The sequence below is a fragment of the Arctopsyche grandis genome, chromosome 13, assembly GCF_051622035.1.
Source record: "Arctopsyche grandis isolate Sample6627 chromosome 13, ASM5162203v2, whole genome shotgun sequence".
Lineage (NCBI taxonomy): Eukaryota > Metazoa > Arthropoda > Insecta > Trichoptera > Hydropsychidae > Arctopsyche > Arctopsyche grandis.
The window spans coordinates 13,846,575-13,874,147 of NC_135367.1; the positions used below are offsets into that span (position 1 = coordinate 13,846,575).

The following is a 27,573-nucleotide window of genomic DNA, read 5'->3' on the forward strand; positions in this document are numbered from 1 at the left end:
TTGTGTCGATTCGAATTTATATGAAAAGTACAAAAACTGATCTAAAAGCGAGTTCAATGAGTGCATAGATTTAATTACAATTACATAAATATATTTGTTTTCTTCGAGTATATATGTAAATCTATTTATAAAAAATACTTTGGAAAAAATGCATTTAACAAAAGCCAATTAATATTACGTAATATGTACAATATAAATATATATGTATGAGCAGATATAGAAAGATAGATATATGTATAAGAGAGCAATGAGAGAGAGAGAGAGAGAGAGACCAGGGACGTAGTCAAAAACCATAAATAATATATATTTTTGTTAGTAAAAAAAGCATGCACGCATTAGTAGGAGAAGCATTCAAAAATTAGTGTTTAAAATAGCGCATAAATCTGAATCTAATAAATGAACAAAAGATTCATAATAATAATAAATAATAAAAATAATCAAACAAGGGGGTACAATACCTTCATACTTCTATCGTGTAATATAAATTGTGATTGTAAAGTAAAAAAAAAAAACAAATAAAAAATAAAATTCAAGACGTAACACACCTACCTCGTCGGTGTAAAACAAGTCGCCCTGCGATCATGGTCAGTCAATATATAATACATTTTTCGTAACGAACGAGTTTTTATGTATAAATATTATATAGTCTGTTTCAGTATGTATTTGTGATGTACGTAATTACTGCGAGCTTTGTTAATATTTGACATTTTGACATGGAGGTAATAAGAGTGAGCGATTTAGTTTGTAGTATTATACATATGAGAAGGTGAAGGAGAGGTTAAAGGGTTAAATTCGTATCAAATCCCGAACATGATGCAAGTTGCAAGCGTCGGGTTAATTATTAAAAGGTTAGAGAGTTGTGTTCCAAGAATACAACTCGAGTTTCATTGTTCACATCCGGCAATATTGCATTCTCTCATTGCAAACAATCCGACGTGCTCTTGCAATTCAACCCTAACAGAGAGAGAGGGTGGGTTGGGATGCTGATGGAATTTGCCAGTAAGTATTTTATATGCAAGACTGGTTTGAATTTTTGATTGAAACGTTCGGGTTAAAAAGGGGTTAAAATTTCGTTCGAACTAGCTAAAAATGCATGACATTTCGATGCAATTACATATGTACATTGCATATGCAAGAGATTTAAATAATAAAAAAACTATTAATTGACGTTTTTTGTAGTTGTTATAGCACTATTGATTTGGTACTCAAAGGTTTTGCAAATCGAAGTAGTAAATTATGATTGAAATAAGGTAAAAAAAAAACTGGCAAATAAAATTGGGTAATTTAATGAGGGGAATATATGATATGAGGATTTAATAAGTTTATATTTAAAAAGTTTTTGGTCATCGGTCTGATTCAGGTGATTTATTTAATCGTAAAACTATTTTTTTAATAATGGCATTGTACGAGTTGGTCCGGCATGAGTGAGAGATAGAGGAGAGCGATGTTTTTTTTTGTTATCGTTAACTGTTGTTATGAAAGCGTTTCTCATAAAGTTTTGAAAGTGCAAAAATACCTGAAATACGGTCACAATAGCCCACAAGAGGGTATCAAAGTTTTTTCTGTCGCACTTGTCTTTTTCGTCATCAAAACCGCTGTGTGGCTTTTCGCAGAACTTGCATCCGAACAGGTTCATCCCGAGGATGCTACAAGAAGTTGGGACACATCATCCAAAGTCGACCATCATAGGGTGCACTCACCCCCAAATCGCAAACATTTGGGAATCACAAAAAAATTATGACAAAAAGAAAAACCAAAATGAAAACAACAAGCCAACTGACTACTTGTGCTCGTTCCATTGTGTGGGTAAAATCGCGTTTGTTCACTTCAAAACAAGTTAGACAAATACAATACTCAATTGAACGATAATGAATATTCATAATAAAAAAAAAAACTAATATTTGATATAATAAAAGCAATTTCATTTAAATTTACTGAAGTATACATCTTTTCATTTTCATAATGTACAGCTGAAGCGTGCAACTGCACGTTAACAGCAATACGAAACATATTCTTTAGTATAATATAAAATAATACATCCTATACGGACACATTAACATGTTACGTAACGTATCCGAAACAGCACTAACCGACACATTCTATTCATATTATACAGCAGTACATACATGTCATCGAAACGTATCAAGTAGAACCGGTTTTTTTTGGCCACTGAGGAAATATTCACGCATGACCTGACATCATAGTGGCGAGTGCACCTTTACTAACGAAAGTGCTGTCATGCGCATATTAATATTTTCGAAAACGTCATATTGTGACAATATTGACTCAAAGATACGATGCAAACAATATTGCGCCGTATCGTTGCGCTTTGTAATGTTTATGTAAGTCGATTTTTCCTTGCACTCGTCCAAAACAAGTATGACGTGCCGAAAACGGGCGGTGCCGTATTTTATAAATAGAAGTAGTCTTTTCCGCACAGTGCTGTGCCAAGCTGTTGACGTACAGGGATACATTCATTTTATTAAAACTATAAATATTTGAAACGTTGTAATTTTATATAAAATATAAAAAGTATTATTTTTTTAATGCTAATAAAAATATTGTTGATTAAAAAAAATTAAAATGGTTTGACATTGTCGAAAATTTAATATTGGTTTTAAATAGTGACGTGTCAAAATTAATATTGAATTATTCAATTATTAATTTTTAAATCATTGAACAATCTACTATCAATACTGTACGTTTCGTTCAAAAATAAAAAAAATGTAATTCAAAATCGTTCAATTAAATATTTGTGCACAGTCATTGATTAAATAAAAAAGTGTTAATCAAAAATCAAAAAACGAGGATGAAAAACTGTTATAAACAAAATACTTTTTCTGTCGTCTTAAAACTCCAAAAATTCAATAAACACTTAAAAAGTAGCACGAAAATGCAAAAATAATTTCACATCATAATAATTACGAAAATAAATCAACAACAACTAGTACAACAACAAACGACTGTGTCTCTCAAATATACGATATCAAATATGTACTCAGTGATATAGTGCTTTGAAAATGCATATTTAATTTTATTAACCTCACAAAAAATAAAAAAATAAATATCCGATAGCCAAAATATTGAAACTCGCATCGGACGTGGGAAATGCAAAGGGGTGACCAGCCGACGACACGCAAAAGTAATCAAAACAAATTATAATAACAATATATTATTTCACATTTATGGGTCGATTAATTAATTGACGACACTAGAGAATTTACCCATGGTCGAATTACCTCATTACCCCGCGATCCGATCGACGAGGGTCTCCCGTCGAAATAGTTTCTGGCGAAATTTATTACCCCCTTTCTCATCCCCGCTATCCGGAGGTGGGGGGGTTAAGTCTTAAAATAGTGTTTGAGAAATTGGCGAATGCCTCGGGGATTGATTGGACATTGAAAGTCCCCTTTTCCTTCCACCACTTGGCATTCTGCGCTGGCGAGGAAGGCTACATACTTCAGCGATGGATGACCATACAAAAATTAGACAATGAAATACCATTTTCGAGTGTTGGTTTGTTGATTTGAAAAGGATAATATTTATGTTTTAACCCTTTGCGGTCAGCTATTGAAGTAAATATTAAACAGTTATATAATAAGTTAAAATTTCATTTTGGGTTGAATTGCATTGCTGATTCAATTTAGCTTACAAATCTAGTATTACATATTATGGATTTTAATGAATAATCCTATTCGATTAAACATGTCAATTCAAAAAGTTAAAAATTGACATAACAGTATTATAAATTTTGTATAAGAATATAATGTAAAAGAATATAATGTCTAAGATCAAAGGTTTTATATGTAAATATATATATATATATATATATATATATATATATATATATATATATATATATATATATATATATATATATATATATATATATATATATATATATATAATGTTTCTAAATATGTATGTATTATAATATGATCATTAGTTCTGATAAAATTCAATAAAAAGTAACTTTTAAAATATACAAGTAATCAAATTATTATTAAATTTTCTATCTTTAAAATTATTATATTATGTATTCGTACTTGTAATCTACAAAAATTAATTTTGAAGAAATTAATCTCCTTAATTTCTTGGCATACCTGGGGCGGCATGACAAAGCGGCGACATCGTATACGAATTGTTATATAACAAAATTATTGTATGCTATATAGCAACACTGACAAAACTTAACGAATTAATATGGTATTAAAACATGGTATTAAAAAGATCCCGGTGAAAATAAATCGAGAATAGCTTCAATATCAAGCGAAAAAGTTACATAATGTTGATTGCAATGTGGTTAATTGAATCGCGATGTTTGATACTTCAATAAAAATTATCTATTCACTATTGAAATCCAAAAGAGTAATGATCTATGTATTTTTCGAAAATAAATTAATAGTTTGATCAATTAATGTAATCACGAGATGTCAATGTACATAGATAATGTGATATAATGACCGCAAAGGGTTTTGAGCTTTGTTTGTATAATTAGTAAAATAATTTCGTTTCACTTTTTCTACGAAACGTTAATTACAATACGCAAAAACGTAAAATCCACTGAAAACAATGAAATAAAACAAAAAAAAAAGAAATCGAATACAAAAGGCAAATCGGAGCGTAAAAGTGGCCGACTTTTCTTTTCATTTTATTTTATTTTTTTGTGCCTTTTTTGGCCACCTTATGTCGTTTTAATTAAATTCAATTTCAAACTTAGGTCCGCGTGAACTCGCTTTTCTTTTTACGATGAAGATCAAAATTAAAAGACGTGAACTAGAAAAATGTAATACGAGTCTTACGACTGACGAGACGTCAAAAGAAAAAAAAAATACAATGATTATTTACTTGTTATCGTTCGCACAAGAAAAAAACAAATTAAAACCAATATAAATTTCCCCTAATCGTAATAGTGGAATAATAAGTGGAAAAACATCTTAAAAGCAATAGAGGAACATTCGCACAGTAAGTATGTATATGTAATAATAATAGTATACACAGAAGTGTAAAAAAGTATAAAAATGTAGTATAATAAAAATTATATGATAAAGAAAAATCGTATCCATATGTATATAGGAAGAAAAACAATCAACAATACAATATATAATATAACATATTAAAATATTGTATCATATAAACGAACTTTTGTTAAATCAAAATCGACAGTGAAAGTTTGCTATCGAACACCTACAAAAACATTCAAATATTAAATATACTCTTGATTTTATCATCAAATAATCCAATCAGACACCGTTAATAGTTTCGTGACTACTTGCGCACGGTGGTGAGTTTAATTTAAATTTTGCAACCAATTAACGTGTAACGCCTAACTTGTTCGGTTTCTCGTTAACTTTGCCGATATCACACGATAACCCAATTCAAGACATACGGCTTATGCAAACGTTGGTATACTATATTCAAATTTAATATTATCATACTAAATATATTATGATAAGTGAAAAGAATAGTTTCGAATACCAACCTGAATATGAAAATGAACAAAACTAAAAGCGAAAAGAAGACGGCGACGTTGTCCATGGTCCTCAACATGACGAACAGCTGCCTTCGAAGGTTTGGCATGAAGCGAACCAGCTTCAGTATTCTGAGGAGTCTGAAAGTCCTCAGGACGGATAGACCGGAACTTCCGGCCTGCTCTCTATCACCGACGAACGTTTGAGCAAGTTCAAAAGCGCTGAAAATATCGGAAATCTTATGCATATATGCATATATAAAGTAAATTTTTAAAGGGATAGTTAAAAGAAAGACGTCAGAGATTTGATCTTTTAGGCTAACAAAAATTTAGCATCATTTAAAAACCCATCTTCATAAAATAGCATAGCAAATTGTAATGATTTAATCTTTCTTTTTACTTAAAATAAAATAAAATAAGACGATACCTTAAAACTACAATGATGCCATCGAAGACGTTGAATCCGTTCGCGATGTACCCAAAAGGACCTTCAGCCATGACTTTCAGCAACATTTCAACGGCAAATATCGCCGAGAATACAATATTGCTAATTTCAACAATGACGGTCAATTCTTCAGGCTGGTTGTGGTATTCGATGCCCATCGATAGTGTGTTGATAAGGATGGCCAAGAGTATGCCCTGCTGAAAGTATTTGTGCTCGACCAGGGCTTTGACCCCGCGTCGAAAGCAGCTGAACACGGAGCAGATCGCTTTGAAAAAACCTATGATACCCCTGGTGACTTTTGACCTCTTTTTCTTTTCTTTCTTCAGAGTCATGCCCATCTCTAGCTGTTGCATGTCGCCGCAACAGGAAAAGTCCTCCATGTCTATGATCTGGTTGGGCGGGGAGAGTCTCTGGGCATCGCACGACACTGAATTGGCTGCTGGAGTGGATGTCGTGTTTCGTTTACAGATGCCTTTAGTCAGAGAGTCGAAGAAAGAGTCGAGCGCCATCTGGCCTGTAGGCAGAGCTGCCGATAGTGCACCTGAGAGGGCCAAAAGTTCTTGACAAGTCATGGCTGCATCTCCAAGTCCTAGATCAGTATTGGCAGCAGGTGGGGCTTGGTTACCCTGCCATATGTTACCGTCACCTATGTATATTATAAAAAAATCATTTAATAGCACTAAAAAGATATGGCTTTTTTTACTGATTGACTTACCAGTTTGTGTCATCTTTTCACTGGAGCAAATATTCTTCTCAACGGGTGCTACTAAAGACGTTCCAGATCCCCCAGAACTTCCTTGACATTCAGCTCCATGCAGGACCACCACATCGCTGAACATCACTGAGGATCTTCTTCTACTCAAAGAGGGCGGGGACAAAAGCGCTAACCCAGAAGCATTCTGCGAACAAAACTGTTAAATGCGTAATGGCTATTTATTATCTACTCACGACGCTTGGTTTTTAAATATAAAGATTTGTCGCTTACGTCGTTTTCAGACATGCAGATGGATGCCGCTCTCAGAAGGGGTCGAGGAGACGGAGGTTCCTCCAAGCCCTCAATTTCCGGTGGGGGTGGGAGGGATTGTTGCTGCTCGGAAGCCAGAAAATTATCAACTCAAATATGCATTACATTATATATAAAGTAGCACATAGATAATGTTAGTATTAGTGCGCTTACATTTACAAAATTTTTAAATTTCATAATCAAATAAAATTTTAATATTTAGTCCTCGCGACCTAGACTCCCTACCCTTTTCTCTCCCAATCTTAAACTCACCCCCTCTTTTATACCGTATTGAGATTAATTCGCCGTGCGTCTTTCGAAAGACGAATTTCATTATGGTAGACTTTGAATAGAATCCCCCGTCTGCGTTCGCCTTATATATTTTATTTTTTGATTAGCTTCAGATGCCGGAGCAATTTTCTCCAAGTATATATAACATTATTTTGGCAAAAATTTGAATGGGATTTAATATAATATTGTATTTGAGAGGGGGACTCGCGTTTTCCGTTGGATGTTGATTCGTGTCACTTACAAATGCCACCATTCTGCACGTACAAATATTTCCTCGGGAACGAGCCTTTATTACTGAAATTGACTTTGCTTATTGTATTATATTATACATACATATATATATGTACGATACCAAAAGACCGACGGGATAATACATTTGGCTGCCGTAAACGTATTTTCAAAACATGCAAACGCTATATTAAATAAAAACGATATTAAAGCGAGCCAGTTAATGCGTGCATATTTTTGAAAATGCTTCTCAATGTGATCATCGTGTTGGAAATTAAATACTGAATCGACAGAATGTTTATGTGCCGTGGGTGTTAAATTTACATATACCGTCGATATATTTATATTATTATATGTGAAAATATTAATATCAACTGTGATGTCACGGCCTTTGTTACTAACGTTGAATGACGTACATTCGAAACGCATGCAACCGAAAAACACGCTAATACTGTTCCGGGGAAATGTTATCAAATAATAAAATTTGCAATTGGATATAAAAAGAGGTCACAAATTTAAACTAATAATACGTACCCAATATGGTTAGATGTGAAGTTTAAGGTATGTACATAGCTTTATATGATTTGGTCGATAGAATAGTTATATTGTTATGTACATAGTATGCATCACATCTTAAACGTTCTTAATGTTCATCGTGAGCTTAATAATAGATTGTAGTCTTTAAAGGTCTATTTATACTGGCAAAGCACAAACCGGTAACTGCACGTAAACAGGAGTGCGAAAAGTATTCTTTGATACATTCTATTATATGTATATGGACACATTCATGTATTCCGTAATGTGTACGCGTAGACGTAACAGTAGTAGCCAACAATATCTATTCATCACCGAAACGTATCAAGTAAAGTTTTCTTTAGCCACATATAAGTCATAGTAGCGAGTGCATGCGTACTAACGAAAGTGTGCATATGCGCATATGAATATTTTCGGAAACGTCAAATTATGAAAATACTGACTTGATGATATTGATGATGTAAGCAATATTGCGTCGTATCGTCGCGTCTGTAAATTATATGTAAGCCAATTTTGTCTTGCACTCGGCTAAAACTTATACGAATGAGAGCTGCTGTATAGTATGAATAGAAGTAGTGTTTTCCGTGCACTATTGTTGCGGGCTGTTGCCTTACACTGCTAAATAGTATGACAATTGTCCTCATCTATAATTCTGAATATTAAATTGCCACATCAAACAGAATCACATACATACATATGTATTTTATGCTTAATCATTGCATTTTGGTGTGATGGAGATGGCGTGAGAAATATGCCGGCTGATGAACAGAACACGGAACAGAATTTCGGTTAAAGTTTTACGGCTGCGATGAATTTTTTACTTCATCTATATTTTATAATTCGGGGCTTCGCCTATTTCATTTTTTTTATAATTTGCTAAACTATTTCAAATTTGTATGTATTTAAATTGTCAGTTACAAATTCCATATTTTGGTCTGTAAATTAAATAACTTGTCAGTAATATGTATATCAACATGTTCAGTTAGTATTACTAATAGTCCATTGGTCAGTATGTTTGGCTTTAGTTATTAAAAGTATTTAAATAATCAGTAAATTATTTATAAAAGGGTTAGTATTTGAATTAAATTAGTCAGTATTCCAAAAGAAGCACATTCACATGAAAAGTTCAATGATGTATCTTTAAGATAATCGAAAAACATGAAAATAGGAATCAAATCAATATACGATTTGAACATTCCTGTAAAAAAATATACGAAATATTGTTAGAAAAAGGCTTCAAGAACTAATTATTTGACAGTATAAAAAAGCGTCTATGGAAATATCAATATTAGTCTTGGTCAAGTGGTGTTTGTACTACTAGAATCAGAGAAATTCAGCATTTGTGGTGTCACAAGAAATATATCGTTTTTTAATGACCATTCACTGTTTTTTACTGAAAATGTATTATTTTTTACTGACCATTTATTGTTTTTACTGATCATTTATTGTTTTTACTGACCATTTATTGGTTTTTACTGTCCGTTTATCGTTTGTTACTGATAATTTATTGTTTTTTACTTACCATTTAATGTTTTTTGATAATAGATTTTATGAATACGTACTGACTATTTTTTATTTAGTTACTGTCCGTTGAATAACTGACAAAAAAATGTTGCTTTTAAGATTATTGCACATTTAAAATTTTTAGGAATGGTTTATCATCATACTTTTTGGACCACACATGATTATGAGACATTCGTCGGTTCGAAATTACTATCAGGTGTATAATCTTAGCATCGAATTAGCTACATACCAAGAATGACGATATAACGTTATTCTGCTCATTAGGAAACATCACGGAATACTGTTAAGTGTTTGGATACCATGAAATTATAATAATTTATTATTTAATATATTTTCTTATATAATAATTTACATTGTGATCATGTGTGAATCTTCCATACAAAAAAATGTACATATAATATTTAGGTAAGAAAATTATTACAGTTTTCGGAACGGAATACCATTTGTAAATTTTTCATCCGACTGTGTGTATATAATTTTAAGACCGCATCTGTCAACAGATGTGTCCGTTATCGAGTTCGTACCTGTCACCTGCCCGACAGGACCCGTCACGAGGCTCGTTTGTCATCTGGTGAGTCCTTTTTTTTCAGCACGTTTTTCCTCACCCACAACCCCGCGAAACAAATCATCGCTATATTATTTATAAACACGTTCACAAAATGGCGTCCGACTCACCAATTTAAATCGCGGACAACAGGGATGGTGCTGTCGAGGTTTTCCACTCAGCGCCAGATTTTCCCCGAGCTTGTCCTCCTTCTGCTGCTCTCGCCTGTATTTGTACAACCTATTTAGAACAGGAAACAATCGGCAGATGTAAGGATAAATCATAAATAACAAAAGTGAACAGCGAACGGAGAAAGAATTGGAAAAAATCACAAACGAACGAACGAATAATATACGCATGCTTACAAACGAAACATCGAACATGTGCAATATGATAATGTATAAAAACAAATAATAATTAAGCAGTTCGAAAAAAAGTGGAAGGGTGGATACGTAAAGGATAGCTATGAGAATATATAGAGAAGCCGAAAAATTGAATATAATAAAAATATAAAATACATCTTCAATCGTTCTGTATACATGAATAAAAATACAAATATAAAATTAAAATAATACAATACTCAATAACTTACCTTATACATATTATAGTTTAGTATTACATTACGATTTAGGTCAGTATTTTCAATAAAATAGTAATTTTTCTAAAATAAAGATGCTGATGTTATTATTATCTAAACCAAGCCTAATGAAGACGTGTATCGTTACAGTCTGTAATTAGTAAACAACAATGGTTGAACAAACAAGAACGTAATAAGCTAATTCCATGTTGTAATAAATATGTATGTACTTGTTTGTACAGTATTTGAATTGAGTCAGTTTCCAAATGAAAGGCCAAAGTCGCTTCACAGCATTTATTCACCGATTCAAGAGGTCCACACGGATCCACCGCTCGCTATAAAATAATCTGATCTACCATTTGTAAATCTTTATAAAGGACAAGTTGCCCAACACAGCTTTCCCGATCCATTAATGTGTCTATTGTCTAGGCACTTAAAGGTCTACCCTGGCGAGTCTATTGTTTACGCAAGCACTCGTCCAGGTCTGTGAGAACTCCAGCGTATCCTTTGTTCGAGAACTTACTGAGTCCTGTTAGCTTAATCCGGGGTCTCAATTGTTCACCCACGAATGCTCAGACAGTGGATACTCTCAATCATGTTCCCACGTTGCAATACAAATTAATCACACCCTAAACAAATACTGACCGAAATCGTACATTAATTTACACACTAATCAAAATAACAACAAAATACTGATAAATAATGCACTCAAAAACGTGGTGTTTTGATCAAAAATGACTTAATATTGGAATGATAAAAGTATTTACATGTATTAAAAACATTTTCAAACAAAATAAGCGTTCACTCAACGTACACATGAGCCGTTATATTTGAAAGTCCAATTTTCAGTTCCAAAAACACTATTTCTGTTTGACTTAATTCACTTATTTTAATTCGATATGTCCAGAATCTCGGAAAAAAAATAAACGCATTACAAGACACCATTATTTTTAAATATTGTTAAATTAAAAACATTATATTTAATGTTTCGTGAAATATTTCTCGAAATGAAGAAAAGTGGACTCATATCATTATATGTACTTTCAATTGTAACGTTTCGTATGTATGTAGACGTATATTTTTAAGCTTTTAAAATGTTGAATATCATATTAATAATACACTGTGTACGCCAAGTGAGAGCTCACTGAATATAATGAGTAGTTGCACATTCTGCGTGAGAATTTAATACCATGCACGCGATCAATTATGGCGCGTGCGGATTACATTACAGAAACACGTGGAATTTTTTCCGGTTGGAAATTCTCCCACTACATCGGAAACGAGCCGGGGAAAAAGGGAAATTTTCCGGCAGTGGAAACCGCACAAAGCGGATATGCGTCGATGCATTTTTCATTAGGTGCGTGTCCCGAAACGTTGAATTCATTAAGGATTCCATTTGAGAGTGTCTCACTCGTGAATACTTCAGCAAATATTTTGGCTGCTCAGCCGCGAGGACTCGCAACAGGGTGATTATACATACATACATGCGGTACAATAAGCCGCCAAATATTCAGATAATTCCATTTCGCTCTTAGTGTAATATCACATTATGGAAAATAGTTCGTGTAATGTTGTATGTACAATCGCTTTTTTTTTTTCAAATTGGAGTTAGTCTTTATATTGAATCGAGCAATTTAACTGAATAATAATAATAAAGAAAAAGCTCCACGGAAGTCATTATATCCAGATAAAAGATTGAAAGGAAGAGCGCTTCACTAAAACAGGCTACAGGCTAAACATTTAATGCCGGATTAATTCTTTTAAGATCCAGATCGCTTCCGATGAAACTTTTTTCCTCGAGAAGTATTATATTACACAGCTTATGTACCTATATATTCGAGCTAAAAATAAGTTTCAAATAAACATATGTGTATATGCATTGGGTTTCTTGATTCGTTTTTAATAAATTAATTTTTGATTTGTGCAATGACAGTTGAACAGGTCTTATTGCACGATCAAAAGTATCAAACGATCTTTACGATCAAAAGTATCAAACGATCTTTACGATCAAAAGTATCAAACGATCTTTACGATCAAAAGTACATACTATTATTAATATTTTTTCGAAGATCGTATCTTCATAATTTTACTACAATTATGTAAGTAATACATATATGTAGCTATAATTAATAAATGTCACCATGACAGAAGCAATGAATTCTTCAACACTGAGCAACAAAAAAAGAAATACCAGAGTGGAGATTGATCAATATCTACCAAGTTTAACCCATTTAATTCGAAAATGACCATGATTTTTGTTGGTTTGCGTTCGTAAATTATATATGGGCGTGTAATTTTTACAAGGCTCTTTGTTTACAGTTTTTTGGTTTTTGCCAAAAGTGAGTATTGGAATTAAGAGTCGAAAGTTTTTTCTATTGATTGTGATTTTTATTGCTTTTAAATACTTATAATCAATTATCTAGGGAGTTTTAAAAGTAAAAAAATTACCTTTTTACACATATTTTCCGTGCTATTATGCACTTATTGAACCAGTTTATATTTCACTACGCTTACAGGGATTGTTTTTCTATCTCGATATTTTAAACGCTCATATCAATATTATCAATCTATTGATTAATTATTTATTTATTATTATTATATGTACATATATTATTTATTATATTTATTTTATAATTTGTATTATCTCTACATCGTTTATATTGACAATAGGAATTGCACTATTTTCTCTATCGTCTGGATTAAAAATTATTATTATTATTATTATATCTCATAAACGAGAGCAAACCAATAGAAATCATTGTCCTATTCGAATTCAATGGTTCGAACTTAGTAATGATTGTTTAGTTTCCGCTCTGGTAACTAAAAAACGTGATTTTTTTTGTTGCTCAGTGCAGTCAGTGCCAAAAAGATATATGTAAAATATTTTAATCCGAACCATTTTATTCACTAAACTGCAAACTCTAAATTGTATGTATATATATTTCTTAAACTGTTTTCTACATATATACAAAGATGATTGAATCAACCGAAATCGTATTTCAAACATTAAAATGGGAATCCAAACAAACTAACCCAACATAATAAATAAAGTGCTTTTATACGAAACAAAAAATTGAGCGAAATGGAATTAGACCTACACACATACATCAAATGGAATTAAATAGACTTAGTATATATGTATGTACATGTATGTATATTACTATTAAGAGACATCATTTGAAGCCAAATTTTGGAGATTACATTACAAAATTCCATCAAATCTGCTTCAGAGCGCTTTTAAATCAAACAAATCAACCGAGAACGAGAATTCCACTGAGATTAGATATGTATACATAGTATATATACATACATACATAAATGTAGTAATCTGTCGAGCATATTAGCGAAATCGGTCAAGGCAAAGGCGAAACAGAAAACTTATTGTAAAGTGTCGAGACGAGCTTATCGGCATTAAGGCCAAAGCCCCATTGAGGGCTTACCGAAGCCTCATTGTCTTCCCCGTAACGAGTGCTCGATGTTTTAAGCCTCTTTTGTAGAGACGGGTACCTTTAACGCTCCTTCGAGGAGGACAAAGGACTCGGAGCTGACAAATATTGACGGGTAACAGAAGCGCGTATTTAATTAGAGGCTCTTTCCCGACCTGATTTTCTTGATGAGTCTCCTCTTGAATCTTCTCCACAGGTGTGCTATGTATTTGACTATCTCGGCGTAACACGTAGCCGGTTCGCTGTTGTTCGTCGAAGATGCCAACGTCGAGGTGGAGTTGAACCTGGCTCGCTCCTGTCTCATCCTCTCCATCTCTCGTTTCTTCGTTTCGGCAAACTGGGTGGCTATGACGACCAGGCATAGGTTGATCATAAAAAATGAGCCAATCTGAAAATTCGAAGTTGAAACAATACAATACCATAACGCAAATAGTAGAACCACATCAGATTTTTTATAAATTGCATTTCAAAAGCATGTGAATTTGAAATTGTTGTTCAATTCATTTGTTAATTTTTATCCAACTTCAGTTGACGAATAACGGTTGAGCCTCACACTAGGCAAAAATTGTACGGAATTATTTAACGCTTTATTAAATTATTAAAAACAACAATATCATTTGCGAATGAAGATGAAAATTTGTGTCTTGAAAAAAGTGTCGACTAAAGTTTTATTCAATATTATCATCTGCGAATTTGTACTTTGCAGCATTCGCAATTTTCTTGAGATAAATCATTATTCGGACAGTTTACCAATGACTATTATACGCTACATATGTATTAGAATACATATGTATGTAATGGAATACATATGTGTGTGTTTTTCATAAAAAAAATAATTATCTAGGTACATACATATGCATTTGTTGAAATTTTCCATCGCGTGTGAAAAATAGCTTCATTTGTTTTTGTATGAAATGAATTTAAATTTTAAAAATAATAAATATAATTCTAAACGCTATTAAAATTAAATATCGATGTTTGTTAAATTACATAAAATCTTTATAAATGTGTATTGAAGAAGATGATTAGCAAAGGCGCTTAAACTATTGCTAAGGAGACAACATATAGCTGGTGAATTTTCGCATTATTTCATATTGCTGTGCAACATTATTTCATAATTCTAATTTTAAATATTATTTTTTGATTTTTAGGTTGCAGTAAAAGTATGATATTTAATTCAACTCGCGGAGATGATGCACCTGTAAGCATATTTTATTTATTTCTATACATATGTTTGTAAATAAACAATTTAAATCGTTTTTGAATTGCGCTACAGCTATACTGTCAAAATTTTGATTTGATATTGAAATATTTCAAAATTCTTTTTTACAACGTCGAGGGAATATATACTCGTATTTAAGCCATTGATTTTTTTACCATTGCTGTCAAACTTTCCAATTCATTTCTTTCACATCCACGAGATTCCATAATCCTATCGCACGAATGTTCCTATTATATGTATGTATGTACATACGTATGTATGGATGTACCTGCTATATTTCTAAATGATATAAGCAAGAAATCGCTGACACGGAGGCCAACACTCGTTTTTCGGGTAACAAAACGTATCGGCAACGCAGCCCATTTAGGCTAGCGAATGTCAATCTTTTGACGGCCGATGGTGCCTCGTTAATCTCCAGCTGACAGGTCGTTTCTCCCTCTAGGCACCGATTTTTCCACGTTTTCCTCTCAGACGGCAAGCTTCCGCTTTTCTCCCCCCCCCCTATTTCCCTCTCGCTTTTGGTCTGCTTTTTTGTATAGTTTTTTTTGCCAATCGTCGAACGTCGACCGTACGTTTCCTGAAAAAATACTGGAAAACCAAACGTCGACCGCAAATTAATTCGCAAAAGGGACACGAGTGTGAAATTGAAATAAAAAGGGTGCTTTACAAATAAAAAAACGCGCTTTCGAATTGAAAAAAAATATTTTTTTTTCTCCCGTTTGAACAAAAGTGTGCAATGGCAAAATGTAATTATTACTCTCAAAAGTGAGTATAAAAAACACAAATGATCAAAAATGCAAAATTTACGTTACGTTATATTATTTCTAAATATTTGAGATATATTTTATTCAATTATATTAATTAATTAATTGCTAAAGACTGTATAAAAGATTTTAAATTTAAAAATATGAATATTAGGTAATTATTTAATTTATTTCACGAATAAAAAATATTCTTTTAGTTATTATTTTACTGTTCTATTTTTTATCTCTTTGTATTTCCCTTTTCTTGTTTACTTTTTTCTATTTTTTTTCATCGTTATCTTTTTATTTCATTTAATACAATATATAATTTCGAAAGAGACTTTGTATGTAAATTTGGTTCGTAGAATCCGAGAGGTTATCGAAAAAATCAAATTTTCTTTGACGACGATATCGATATCGATGTAGATTTTTATTTCAGTTCCGGATCCCGATTCCACTTTCAGTTCCTGATCTGGATTCCTTTTTCAGTTCTGGTTCCGGATTCCTTTTTCAGTTCCAAATCTGGATTTCTGTGTCAGTTCCGGATCCGGTTTACTTTTTCAGTTCCGTTTCCCGATTTCTGTTTCAGTTTTGGATCCGGATTCTTGTTTTAGTTCCAATTCCGATTCCTATATATTTATAAAAAACCATTAATTTCTAATTCGTTAATTTTTTTTTTGGATTCAAATAAATTGAATAAAAAAAACCAAATAAATGATTACTATTAGATTAGCCAAACTTAAGCGGGTTATATTACAAATACCGAGGGAAGCCGGGTAAAACCAGTAGTTTTTATATATGTACATATGTACATATGTATACATATGTACATAAGTCAAACCCCTTGGGTCTATTGGCTTTGCCGCCTCTCCCAAGTACATATGTTAAATAAAACTAAATATATCGAAATTGAACCAATGTTCAATTTGAAATAATACCACATAGTGTTAATATTGCACCACTATATTTTTAAAAGCTTTCATTTTTATTTCATTTGAGCGGAAGCTTAACGACGGAAGCTTGACAGTTGCAATTGACAGTAGCGTACGGTTTAAACGATTGAAATTCCCATCATGACCGTTTTTTTTCCTACATATTTTTTATTTCAAATTGAAAGCATTTTTATCAATGTTGCCAATCGCTAAATTTTGCTTTGAAATTTTATCTGCTTGCTCAGAAAACGAGCTCAGCAACGTTTTAATGGAAAATTCGAAAAAGTAACCCTTAAAAATAATCTGCTTTTGGACAAAATTCAAATGAACTGTTAATGCTCTCGAATTTTTTAAAGCTAATGAATCGATTTTCAATTTGCTATACTATTATATTTAGAATGAGTTTTCACCACAATTTTTGTAACCATTGTGATCTTTTCTTTAAATGGGTTAAGTTTAAATGTAAAGTGGGTATTTGCTTTATCAGATTATTGTCATTATTATTTTATATATAAAGTAACGCACCACCTTTATTATATAAAATGGAATAATAAGATGGAGGAGGGAAAAAATTACTGCTCAAATAAGCCGCACTATTAGTTTAACTACCGTTTTTGTTGTTGAACAAACTTTTCTCTGGCGAACGAGAAGATAAGCTGCTTGACTGCCTTGTGTTCTTCTTCTTCTTCTTGCAATCGCAAAAAGGTCTTTAAGGACTTGAGCAAATATACAATATAAGTAAGTAGGCATCTTAAGTATTATATTCGCGCTCGTAATATTATTACAAGAGATGGGTATTAGCGAATCTTCGCTTAAAGAGAATTTTGCAAAGATATAAAGGGCAACTCAAAATTTATTAATTTTGAAAAGAGGGAATTCATACATATGTATGTACATTTATCATGTTTGAACAAGTATATGATACTAATATTATCCAAGCTATAATACTCTACAAACAAAGCACACATTACCTTGTCTTTAATCAATTTAGTCGCATCCCTTAGGACCGTAATTGTGAATTTTTTTAGCTCTAATTGTCATTGGATTAGAATTTACAGCTTGTTTGAATTTGGGATCATGTCGCATACTATCACGAATCATTCGAGATTGTCTACCTTACCTAACTCCTTACAAGACAGATTTTATACATTTTATTCTCTGAACTTACATTGAAATACAATTTATATAATAAATTGAAACATCCTTGTTTGAGTCTATAGAGGTTTTGCGTGAACTATTGGGCGCATTCGAATCAATCAAACACAAACAAAAAGGGCGAAATGGGTCGGGGCCGTCTTTTCGATGTGCCAATTGGAATGTTGACCCACAAAACGCAGAAAGTTATGGGTAAATCAATTGAAGAAAGTAATTTCGATGTTTTCACTCTCATATCGTACATTATTTTCGAAGATTAAATTTGTTTTTCTACGCATAAAATATATTCGAAGTTATATTTCATATATATAAATCATCGTTAATTTTTGTTTTTGGAATTGGTTCTTTGATGTGTTTAAGTAATCGTTGAACTTACCACAATTAGAAGAACAAAATAAATCCAATCCCAGAAGCTGTGTGCGTCTTGAACGTAGTACATGATGTCCGTCCAACCCTCGAGCGATATTACCTGCGAAAAGTATTATTTTATAATAAATTATACATAGACAATAAAAATATATGAACTAAAAAAAGGTAAAATGGGAAAATAAGCAGTTTCTTTTGTAAGAGACGATGATTATTTTTGAATGCCTTTGAAACGAGTGATTGGCACTTACTCGATTCGAAATCTATACGGAGAGCCAAAACAAGTAAAATCGAGAGAAAATCCTTTTGATCTTTATGAACAGACAGGTGTAGCTTTCTTTTTGCCGAATAAAACTACAATTCAGTTGCAGAAATACACATACATTTTATATAATAAACAGTGCTGGAAAATTACTGCCGAGCATAGCTATTTCCATTCGAAATAAATTTTAATTAAACTGAAACGCAAAGTGAAAATAGAAACATCAACGTTTATTTCGAAGCGCGATAGTAAAATGGTCCATTGTAAAACTTCAATACCATTTAAATCCACTTTATGTAATAAATTATAGTTTATAAATGAGAAAAATTTTATCCACAACGTTTATATCATAATTTAAAAGAAAATAAAAAATTATGGTCAATTAAGCTGTTTCATTTAATGATCTTTTATGTAGAATAAATTATGATGGAATATATAGTGGGGTAATTGTATGGGGTAAATGTATGTATATAATGCAAGTGCCATCCGCTGTAATAATACGAAAACCACACTTTCTTATAATTTTTAATTTCGGCTAAGGTAGAATTTCTTAATATAATATAATTTTTCAGTGAAAATTATTTTAGGTTTCAAAACCAAGTTCCAATATACATATGTACAATATACGAGTATATAATTTATTATATGCCCATCTTTTGGCTCTCGATCATAAAAAAATCAATTATAATAAATTCCCCCTCAAAAGGTACAACATGGATTACATAAATAATTAAATAAAAAATTCCCATGAAATTTCGCTAATATTGTCCAATGAATAATCCTTTTAGGTAGAATACAAACGCGAAATTGAAGCTTGGTGATAAATTTAACGCACACGAGCCTTGTTTGTGAACCTGTCTCCATCTATCTTCATCAACGTTGATACACTTTTCGTTTGAGCCAGCCAATATTGTATCATCACTCTCGTGAGATGGATTTCTAACGTGCCCAGATCCCGTATGAACTAGATTTGATACCGTTTCCTTTCATTTTCGGTATAAAGTTGTTTTATATGCCTATATGAGGTGATTTAAGACTTGCGAAACGCATTGTGAGGCCCGATAAGAGGGGTCATTTCGAGGACATATATTATATAAAACAAGGCGATAGGATGAAATGACTGATCGATTTTAGAGCACTCTCCCGCCTTAATTGTGGTAGCTACACAAGTGGCGAAATATTGTATATGGGATACTAACTAGGAAAATGGCGACCCAAGCGAGTCCGATATTGTCGAAAGAGATCGTTCCCTGAAACGGATTGGAACCCCTCTGTGTGCAGTTGGTGTAGTACTGGTTCCAGTTGACACAGGATGCATTGGTAGGTGCATTGATCGAGAACGGAAGTGCTGAAGCGTTGCAAGCCAATGCACCGTGTCGATACGGAGGAAAGTTGGAGCAGGAGTGCATCCCGGAGTCCTCGGCCGTCGTACAGATGTAGTCCTGCTCCTTGGAGAACTCGTAATAGAAGGAGATGCTGCGAACACACAGAAGATCACAATGAAACTCAAAAATCACATACTAGGTACAAGAAGAAGGATCATCATTCTCCTACTTGTCAGTTTGAAATAATCGGTTGTATCTTCGCGAGTGCGTTTTGAAAAACACTGATCTAAAAAAAATAAAAAACAAATAAAACAATAAAAGAAAAACATCACCGAATGCATGCTACGCTCAAGACTAATAAATTTACGTGTTTTCTCCTGTTAAAGTCTTAAAATATACCGTAACGACAAATTTGCAACACAGTATGTGTTCGTGATGAATATTATTATATTACATATGATATACAATATTTAGCCCTCTACTAACTAATATACTTAATTTAATTCATGCGCAAAATAGCTTTACGAAACTATGTATGTATATTTGAATTTATTTATATATTTTAAAATGTATTACGTATACATATTTATGTACATGTAAAGTTGGAAGAGACTAATAAAAAGCGAGCTAAAAGCTTCTATAAAGCTCCCGAAGGAAACGAAGTCGAAAGTGTATGAAAAAAACTCGGATTACGTCGGAATAAAGGTTTTTAATTCATGTATGAATGTGGTCGTAAATAAATTGTTCAAATATATACATATATTATGTCGAAAGGATTATATTTTCCTTTTTTTTGTTGTTTTTCAGATCGGTTCCGTTAATAAATGTATGATACATTTTTACCACTCCCATGCGATGGTGGTATTAAAATATTCATCAGTATTGATTTATTGAATATTTAATTATATATACTATATAAAAATTATAGACATTGAAATAACAAATTATTTAGCATTGAAAATAATTATTACCGAAAACACACAGTAATGATATTTAATAAATATTTTATTTAAAAGTTTCCAAATAGTTATGGATTATTACATTTAGTTGGGGTTTTAAATCAAATTTATTATTCAAGATACATTTGTTTGGTTTCCTTAGTTTTAAATTACAATATTTTTGTTTCAATCGGTATTAAAAGAATAATATATCTACATATGTAGATTTAAAAATATTTTATCAAAGATAAATTGTTCAACGCATTCCCGTACATAAAGTACGTAACTAAATAAACATAGGTACATACATATTATACGTAGTTCGAATTCAATTTTGAATAAACAAAGCTTTTCAAAGTTTACATATGGAAATATGATCGAAAAAGTTTAATCCTCGAAAAGAAAAACTTTTTAGAAAATGAAAAATGCTTATTTTAAATCTGGTTTATATCCCTAGGATGAGAGTGGGATCTTATTTAAATCTACCTATGTATATTTTATGTAGAAATACATATATGTATGTACATATGTACGTATATTTTTGCGAATTTGGTCACGTACACATTTACGTTGCGTTTCGTACGTGTCGATTTATGTTAACGACATAAACCTTTTTTCGACTTCCAAATTAGGTATTAACACTTTCAGGGCCGCTATTTTCATTGTGATGAATAAATTTCATCGTTCATTTGAAACGTAATTGATGAAATGTGTATAGTGGATTCATGTCGAGCTCTTTATGTGCGACGGAAGAAGCGGTTCTCAATACGTGTGTCCCCGTGCAAAAATAACCGTGAAGAATCCGCCGAGCGACGGGGAAATTGAATGGAAAATGCATTTAGGTATGTGAACGTTGTAGTAGAAAGCTTTTCAGCTGGCTTGGAAAACTTCACGTGTTCCACTTCGCGAAAAACGCGCGAAGATTTTTCACACTCTTTCGACCGTGACTTGGCCTAATAAAAAACGTGTTAAAGGACAATTTAATAGGTTTATTGCTTTCAGTTAATGTATATCGTTTTTTTCAATGGTTTTTTCCATTCTCGAGTTAAAATATTGGTGTTAATTATCTTTTTAAGCATCCGAAGATCAACAATCTTTTAATTGAAATAGTTTCCCAAAGATAATTAAAAAGTTAATGGACTAATTCTAATTTATAATATTCTAAATTGAGAATAATTGTTACAAAGAAAGAACATATTTATAAAATAGCGAATAAAATATTCTATAGAAAATAAATGTATATATACATATATATTATAAATAATGTAATAATGCTACTTGATCTTTGCTCTTTACATTAAAAAAATACAGTTCAACGATTTAGCATATTTATATAGAAAATTTATCTTTCGCTTAATGCCAGCGTCGCAAGGAAAGCAAGTTATTCCTGAGGAAGTACGCGTTGGTTAGCTTTTCACGTCCACCGGAAATCTGGTTTTCCTGTCGTCGTGCGACTTCCTGTTTCGCGGAAAAACTCCACGCGGTCAATTCCGCATCCGCTCCGACAAATGTCATTCGAGTCTTTGAAAATATATTTAATATTTATAATACAAACGTTTACACATATGTACATATAGGTATTTATTTATAACGAATTAATGCATCATAGGCATGCGTCAACAAATTTTTATTTAACTTAAGTGTATGCGAGGTAAGTTTTCTTTTAAGTGGAAAACTTTTAAAACTCGCTTCGAATCCTTACACGTCAGAATTATTTGCGAAATCTAATTTAAGTTCGACAAGAAGCGAACATCGCGAGACATTTAAATTCAAAGTGAGCAGCGGTTCCCTAACTATTTATTCCATGGGAACAAAGTCCGACAAACAAAGGCGAAAAACTTAGCAGTGGAACGAATTCAATTTTAATTCGATTCCCTTTTACCGCGTCCGATTTTCAACGAAGAAAAGTCGCTTGTGAAAATAACTTACGGGTAGTATATTACGCCGATCGCCGTTATGTTTACCATATCTATGTACATATGTATGTATGTATGTAAGTTTGTAAGTGTGGAACGACTCGGGAAGTGACAAACTTGAGCTAATTATGATAAATTCACTTTTAGGGGGAAATTCGCGAACAAAACTACCTACCGTCGTTGTATCATTTCGTATTATATAATTAAAAAGTTCTGACGTTCCTTAGATTTATGTGGGCGCACTTTTTTATGAACGATAATAATATACATATTTCAAGATAATTTAATACAAAAATGGAAATTAATTTATGTTCGACATGATAATATAATTTAATAATAATGAAATTAAATGAAAATTAACTACAGATTTTTTTTGTGGCATGCAAAACTTTTACAGCAACACAATTTTATTACATAACACAAACTTGAAAACCTCGTAAACCCAAATTTACATTTTTTCGGTTGAGAATGAAAATCGTTTTATCGTTTTTTATACGACTTTCATTGTACTTTTTTTGACATTATCTTTATTTTAAAGTTTTATATACAGATGAATTTTGAATGATTGTAAAAGATTACATAAAAATATTGTTTTTGCTCAATTGTGAAATAAGAAGGTTTGCAAATAAGGGTAACAATACTTTACGTATGCGTAAATCCAATATTAATTGTTATGTTTGACCGTTTATCTTTAGCAGTATAAATTTAAAGCAATAAATAACAAACTTGATTAACCTTTGCCACACTGTGATGGTTATTGATTTTCATTCTTTCGAGGATTCATATTTTATTTTGTTTCTCCAAGTATACTGAATATACATAGAGTCTTCATATTTTATGTATTCCTCATTACGGAATACAAGCATTGATCAATATCAATAGAAATAATTATTTTAGCGGGTAGCCCATTTCACATCATATGCGAGAGAGAAGGGGAATTAAGTACGTCGCGCTCAACGGTCAGTGTAGGAATGATATTCGCCTTGCAACGACGGCTCTGCTTCAGCCGTTATTTTTTTCATTTCTTTCACTATATCTGTATATATAATATATTATTATATATGTATGTACATATATTATAATATATTATTTGACGTTTAATACATGATATTTTTTTTTTCATATGTAGCTAATTACAATAATTAACCTCGCAGATTTAAAAATATTTTAACGTAAAACGCAAATATTAATTGAAAGCTTGGAATCCAGCATGGTGGCTAGTGGATTTTTAGCACAGTAAGGCAAGTATTCAAATGTCATAAAAGTCGTTGGTGTACAAATTAAAATTTTCGTTGCAAAAATTCGTACATTACAAAAAGTACAGACAAAAATGTAGCAGTGATACCGACGTAAATAAACGACTATTTCCGTTTGGAACATTGAAATCAATAGGTAAAAAAAACCACCCTCCATTTCCGAAAAAAACCGACTTCATTCGAGTAATCCACGTTACTCAGAGTGAGGTGACCCTTTTAACCCACACCTATTTTAGCCCCATCCCCCCCTTAGAGTGATCCTTCACTGGGCGTGGGAATATTGAATTGTAAGACTACCGAATGGACTATTTTTCCGTTATCCCCTCGAACCATAAATTTTTCCAGGCCCCGCGTGATTTAGATACGGAGCCGTTCTGCGCTTGACTTTTGTCCGGTCTGTATATTCCGGGTATACGTATGTACATGTGTATGTATATACATACATGCGTAGGTGTGTATGTTTGTAGACTGGAAAGGCAACGACATTTGTATGAAATATGCGCAAGGCTTATTCTAAATTTTTTAGGGTCCCTGTCAACGGGCGTGCAAAAAAAAAATTGCTAGATAAATAGGGTCGAACTGTCGAAAGCTCCAAAGCCCTAGGCTTTTTTGGCCGTCGAGGAAAATATAATATAATACTGTATACAATAAATACGAAATTATACAACGAATTTTTAGATTTATTTTTTTTTTAAATTGTCCCAATCGAACCTAAATCAATTACATCGTTTTTGGTACTAAGTTCAATTCATCAGTATTAGTGTATTCAAATGAACCGTAGTCCACGGAATTCACTGAGTCGTCAAAGGGTTAATTATGGCGAGCTTAAAGGTATCCGTATTTTCCATAAGGACTCAACCCTCGTTGTAGATGAGGGGTTGTTTGGGTCCGCAGATACAATAATACTGTTCGTCTGTGTAGGTGTAGACTTGTCTGCTGGCTTTGCTAATAATCGCTTTGTGTCTGCTTTGTGTTGCACATTATTCATATTCGCTCATTGTAAACTTCAAAGTCGTTGCCAAGTTATTCCTTTCTATACTATATAATTACATATATTACTCTATAATAGTTCGCTTTGAATAATTTTCACTTTACGCTAATGCCATGTTTGCTTAGTTTGAATGAAGACATAGTAGACATTTATTATGATTAATACTAAATTTTGGACTATAAATATATGGAATTTATTTAGACACAGCACATAAACTGAGGAATGTCTCAAGATGAATCTTGATCTAAGCCGTGTGTAAAATAGACTTTAATATATTATATCATAACAAAATTTAACGACGCAGGAGTCGCATACCTAAAGGTTGATTGCACATAAAGTATTCCTTTGATTACGTGATAAATTTTAGTACAACCAATCCAGCTGTTGCCACGGATCGTCCTGAAAATGTATAGTCCAAGACATGGATGTCACCGGGGATTAAATCCCGTACACGTTGAATGGGTGAGCGGATCGCAATTGTCTGATACGATTAAGCCGATCGAACTGTGTAAGAGACCCGGCTAATCGTCACGTTAATCCTTCTCTATATACACGCTAAATCAATAAATGTACATATTATCACCCTAAAGGTAGATGTAGCACTCGGTGCAAAGTTGAAACTGGTGTCGGTTTTGCGGTTATCTCGGTTATGTTTACCTATCCGGGACTAAACCGACCATTACGTTTGAAAATCCGCAGTCACTATAATATGTACAATCTGAATTAGGGTCGAACAGTTCAATGCTCTCAATTGGATTTGGCTCGGTAAAATACTTGTCATAAAAATAGTTAATAATTGGTAAAATATTACCAAATAATGAATTAAAGAAATTTGAGAAGAATTGTCGTTCTTCTACTTTGTATCTATGTATGTATACTAGTAGGACGTAGGAAATAGCTGAAAAATCATCCAAATCTATGTATGTATGTATATAAGTACATATTATTATCTAAAATTGAATTACTTTTTCTTCAATCAATAATTATGTAGATCCGAGTCGAATACATTTACTGGAAAAAGAGAATTAGCATATTAACCGTTTATTAATTTCAAAGCACACAAAGGAAATAAAGGTATACAATGGAAAGTAAAGACGCCAAGAAAAATACAACAGAGCGAGTTTAATGATGCGTTTACTTTATGTGGGGAGTAAAAACTCCCCTACTCTCCGTAGGGCCTGAATTTCAGACCAGTTGTTGAAATAGAACGAATTATCAACGTGCGAGCGTTGATGTGTGAAATTTGCATAATTCGATGCAATTCGGCGCACATGCAAATCGGTTGGGCAACTCGAACACGATATCGGATGCACTAAGCTTGTGCATTTTGATTCAAATCTATACCCGATAGGTTCAGAATGGGCCGTATAAATATACAGGCGAAGAGTTAGCGTATTTCGTTTACTATTATATTTATTTATTAAATAAATAATTCAAAATTATGAAATAATATTAATCATTTACTTGGGAAAGGATGGACCCAATTTTATATTTTCTCATGATTTGCCATTTTTCAAATAAATTGGCAAACTTTGGTGGGAAATGATCGATTTGGAGTCACAAATATCCCAGCAACCTTTAAGGTGACATTAAGGATATCTAAACATGCTCAATATGTGTAAATAAATTCGATTTTTTTAAAAAGAGCGAGCCATACACCGTCAGGACCGAATCCTCGATAATTTTTTCATTAAAATGTGAATAAAACTTATTTTCAACTTTTGTTTAAAAAGTATTTTAATAACTGGGCTTCATTTATAAACTCAATGCAATAAAACATGTAATGGTAGTATGAAGAAGAAATCGACATTTGATAATTGCAAAATGATAATGCGTTAGAATCGATTTTCAAAACTTTAAATTCCAATTATTTCCATTATTGCGTCGGTATTTTGAAAATTAAGTCAAGGAATTTCATGGCTTGATATTTAAAATAATTATTAGTAAAAGTTGAAAACAAATAGTATTAATTTCGTTTTTATAAAAAAATATGAATTTACTTATGCTAGTTAGTATACATACATATGTATGTAAGTTAGTTCCATATAAAATACAGAATGAATTTTATATGGAATTTGATTTATTATTTCATACGGTAATTCAATATTCAAATACCGGAAATTAAATTCACATGTGTATATTTCGATTGGTGGATTTTGAAGCTTTTAAATATTTTTAAATTCGGATCATATTTTTTTGTTAATGCTTAAGTGTTCTTAATTACGTTTAAAATTCTTATGTACGAGAAATGGATACATACAAATAATAGTTTTTGTCTTAGCCGCGCGTTGATGTTTCCTGAACAATATTTTAAAATATAAGAACAAAAAGTCAATAGATCAAATTTAACCCTTTCAACAAAACGATTTCAATTAATAACATAACCGCGAACGAATCTAGGCTGA

The 27,573-nt window shown here is 32.2% G+C and overlaps 1 protein-coding gene across 1 annotated transcript in view; it reads right to left on the minus strand.

The window, feature by feature from the left end:
* LOC143921200 (voltage-dependent T-type calcium channel subunit alpha-1G-like) overlaps window positions 1-27,573 on the minus strand; it is a 182,652-nt gene that overhangs the window by 15,248 nt on the left and 139,831 nt on the right. Inside the window, exons 8-17 of the mRNA XM_077444390.1 lie at window positions 20,297-20,353; window positions 19,942-20,218; window positions 18,491-18,583; window positions 14,218-14,450; window positions 10,171-10,279; window positions 6,901-7,002; window positions 6,631-6,814; window positions 5,898-6,561; window positions 5,483-5,692; window positions 1,517-1,646 (exon numbers count right to left, since the gene is read on the minus strand). Coding sequence (XP_077300516.1) covers window positions 1,517-1,646; window positions 5,483-5,692; window positions 5,898-6,561; window positions 6,631-6,814; window positions 6,901-7,002; window positions 10,171-10,279; window positions 14,218-14,450; window positions 18,491-18,583; window positions 19,942-20,218; window positions 20,297-20,353 — 2,059 coding nt within the window. The remainder of the gene's footprint in view (window positions 1-1,516; window positions 1,647-5,482; window positions 5,693-5,897; window positions 6,562-6,630; window positions 6,815-6,900; window positions 7,003-10,170; window positions 10,280-14,217; window positions 14,451-18,490; window positions 18,584-19,941; window positions 20,219-20,296; window positions 20,354-27,573) is intronic.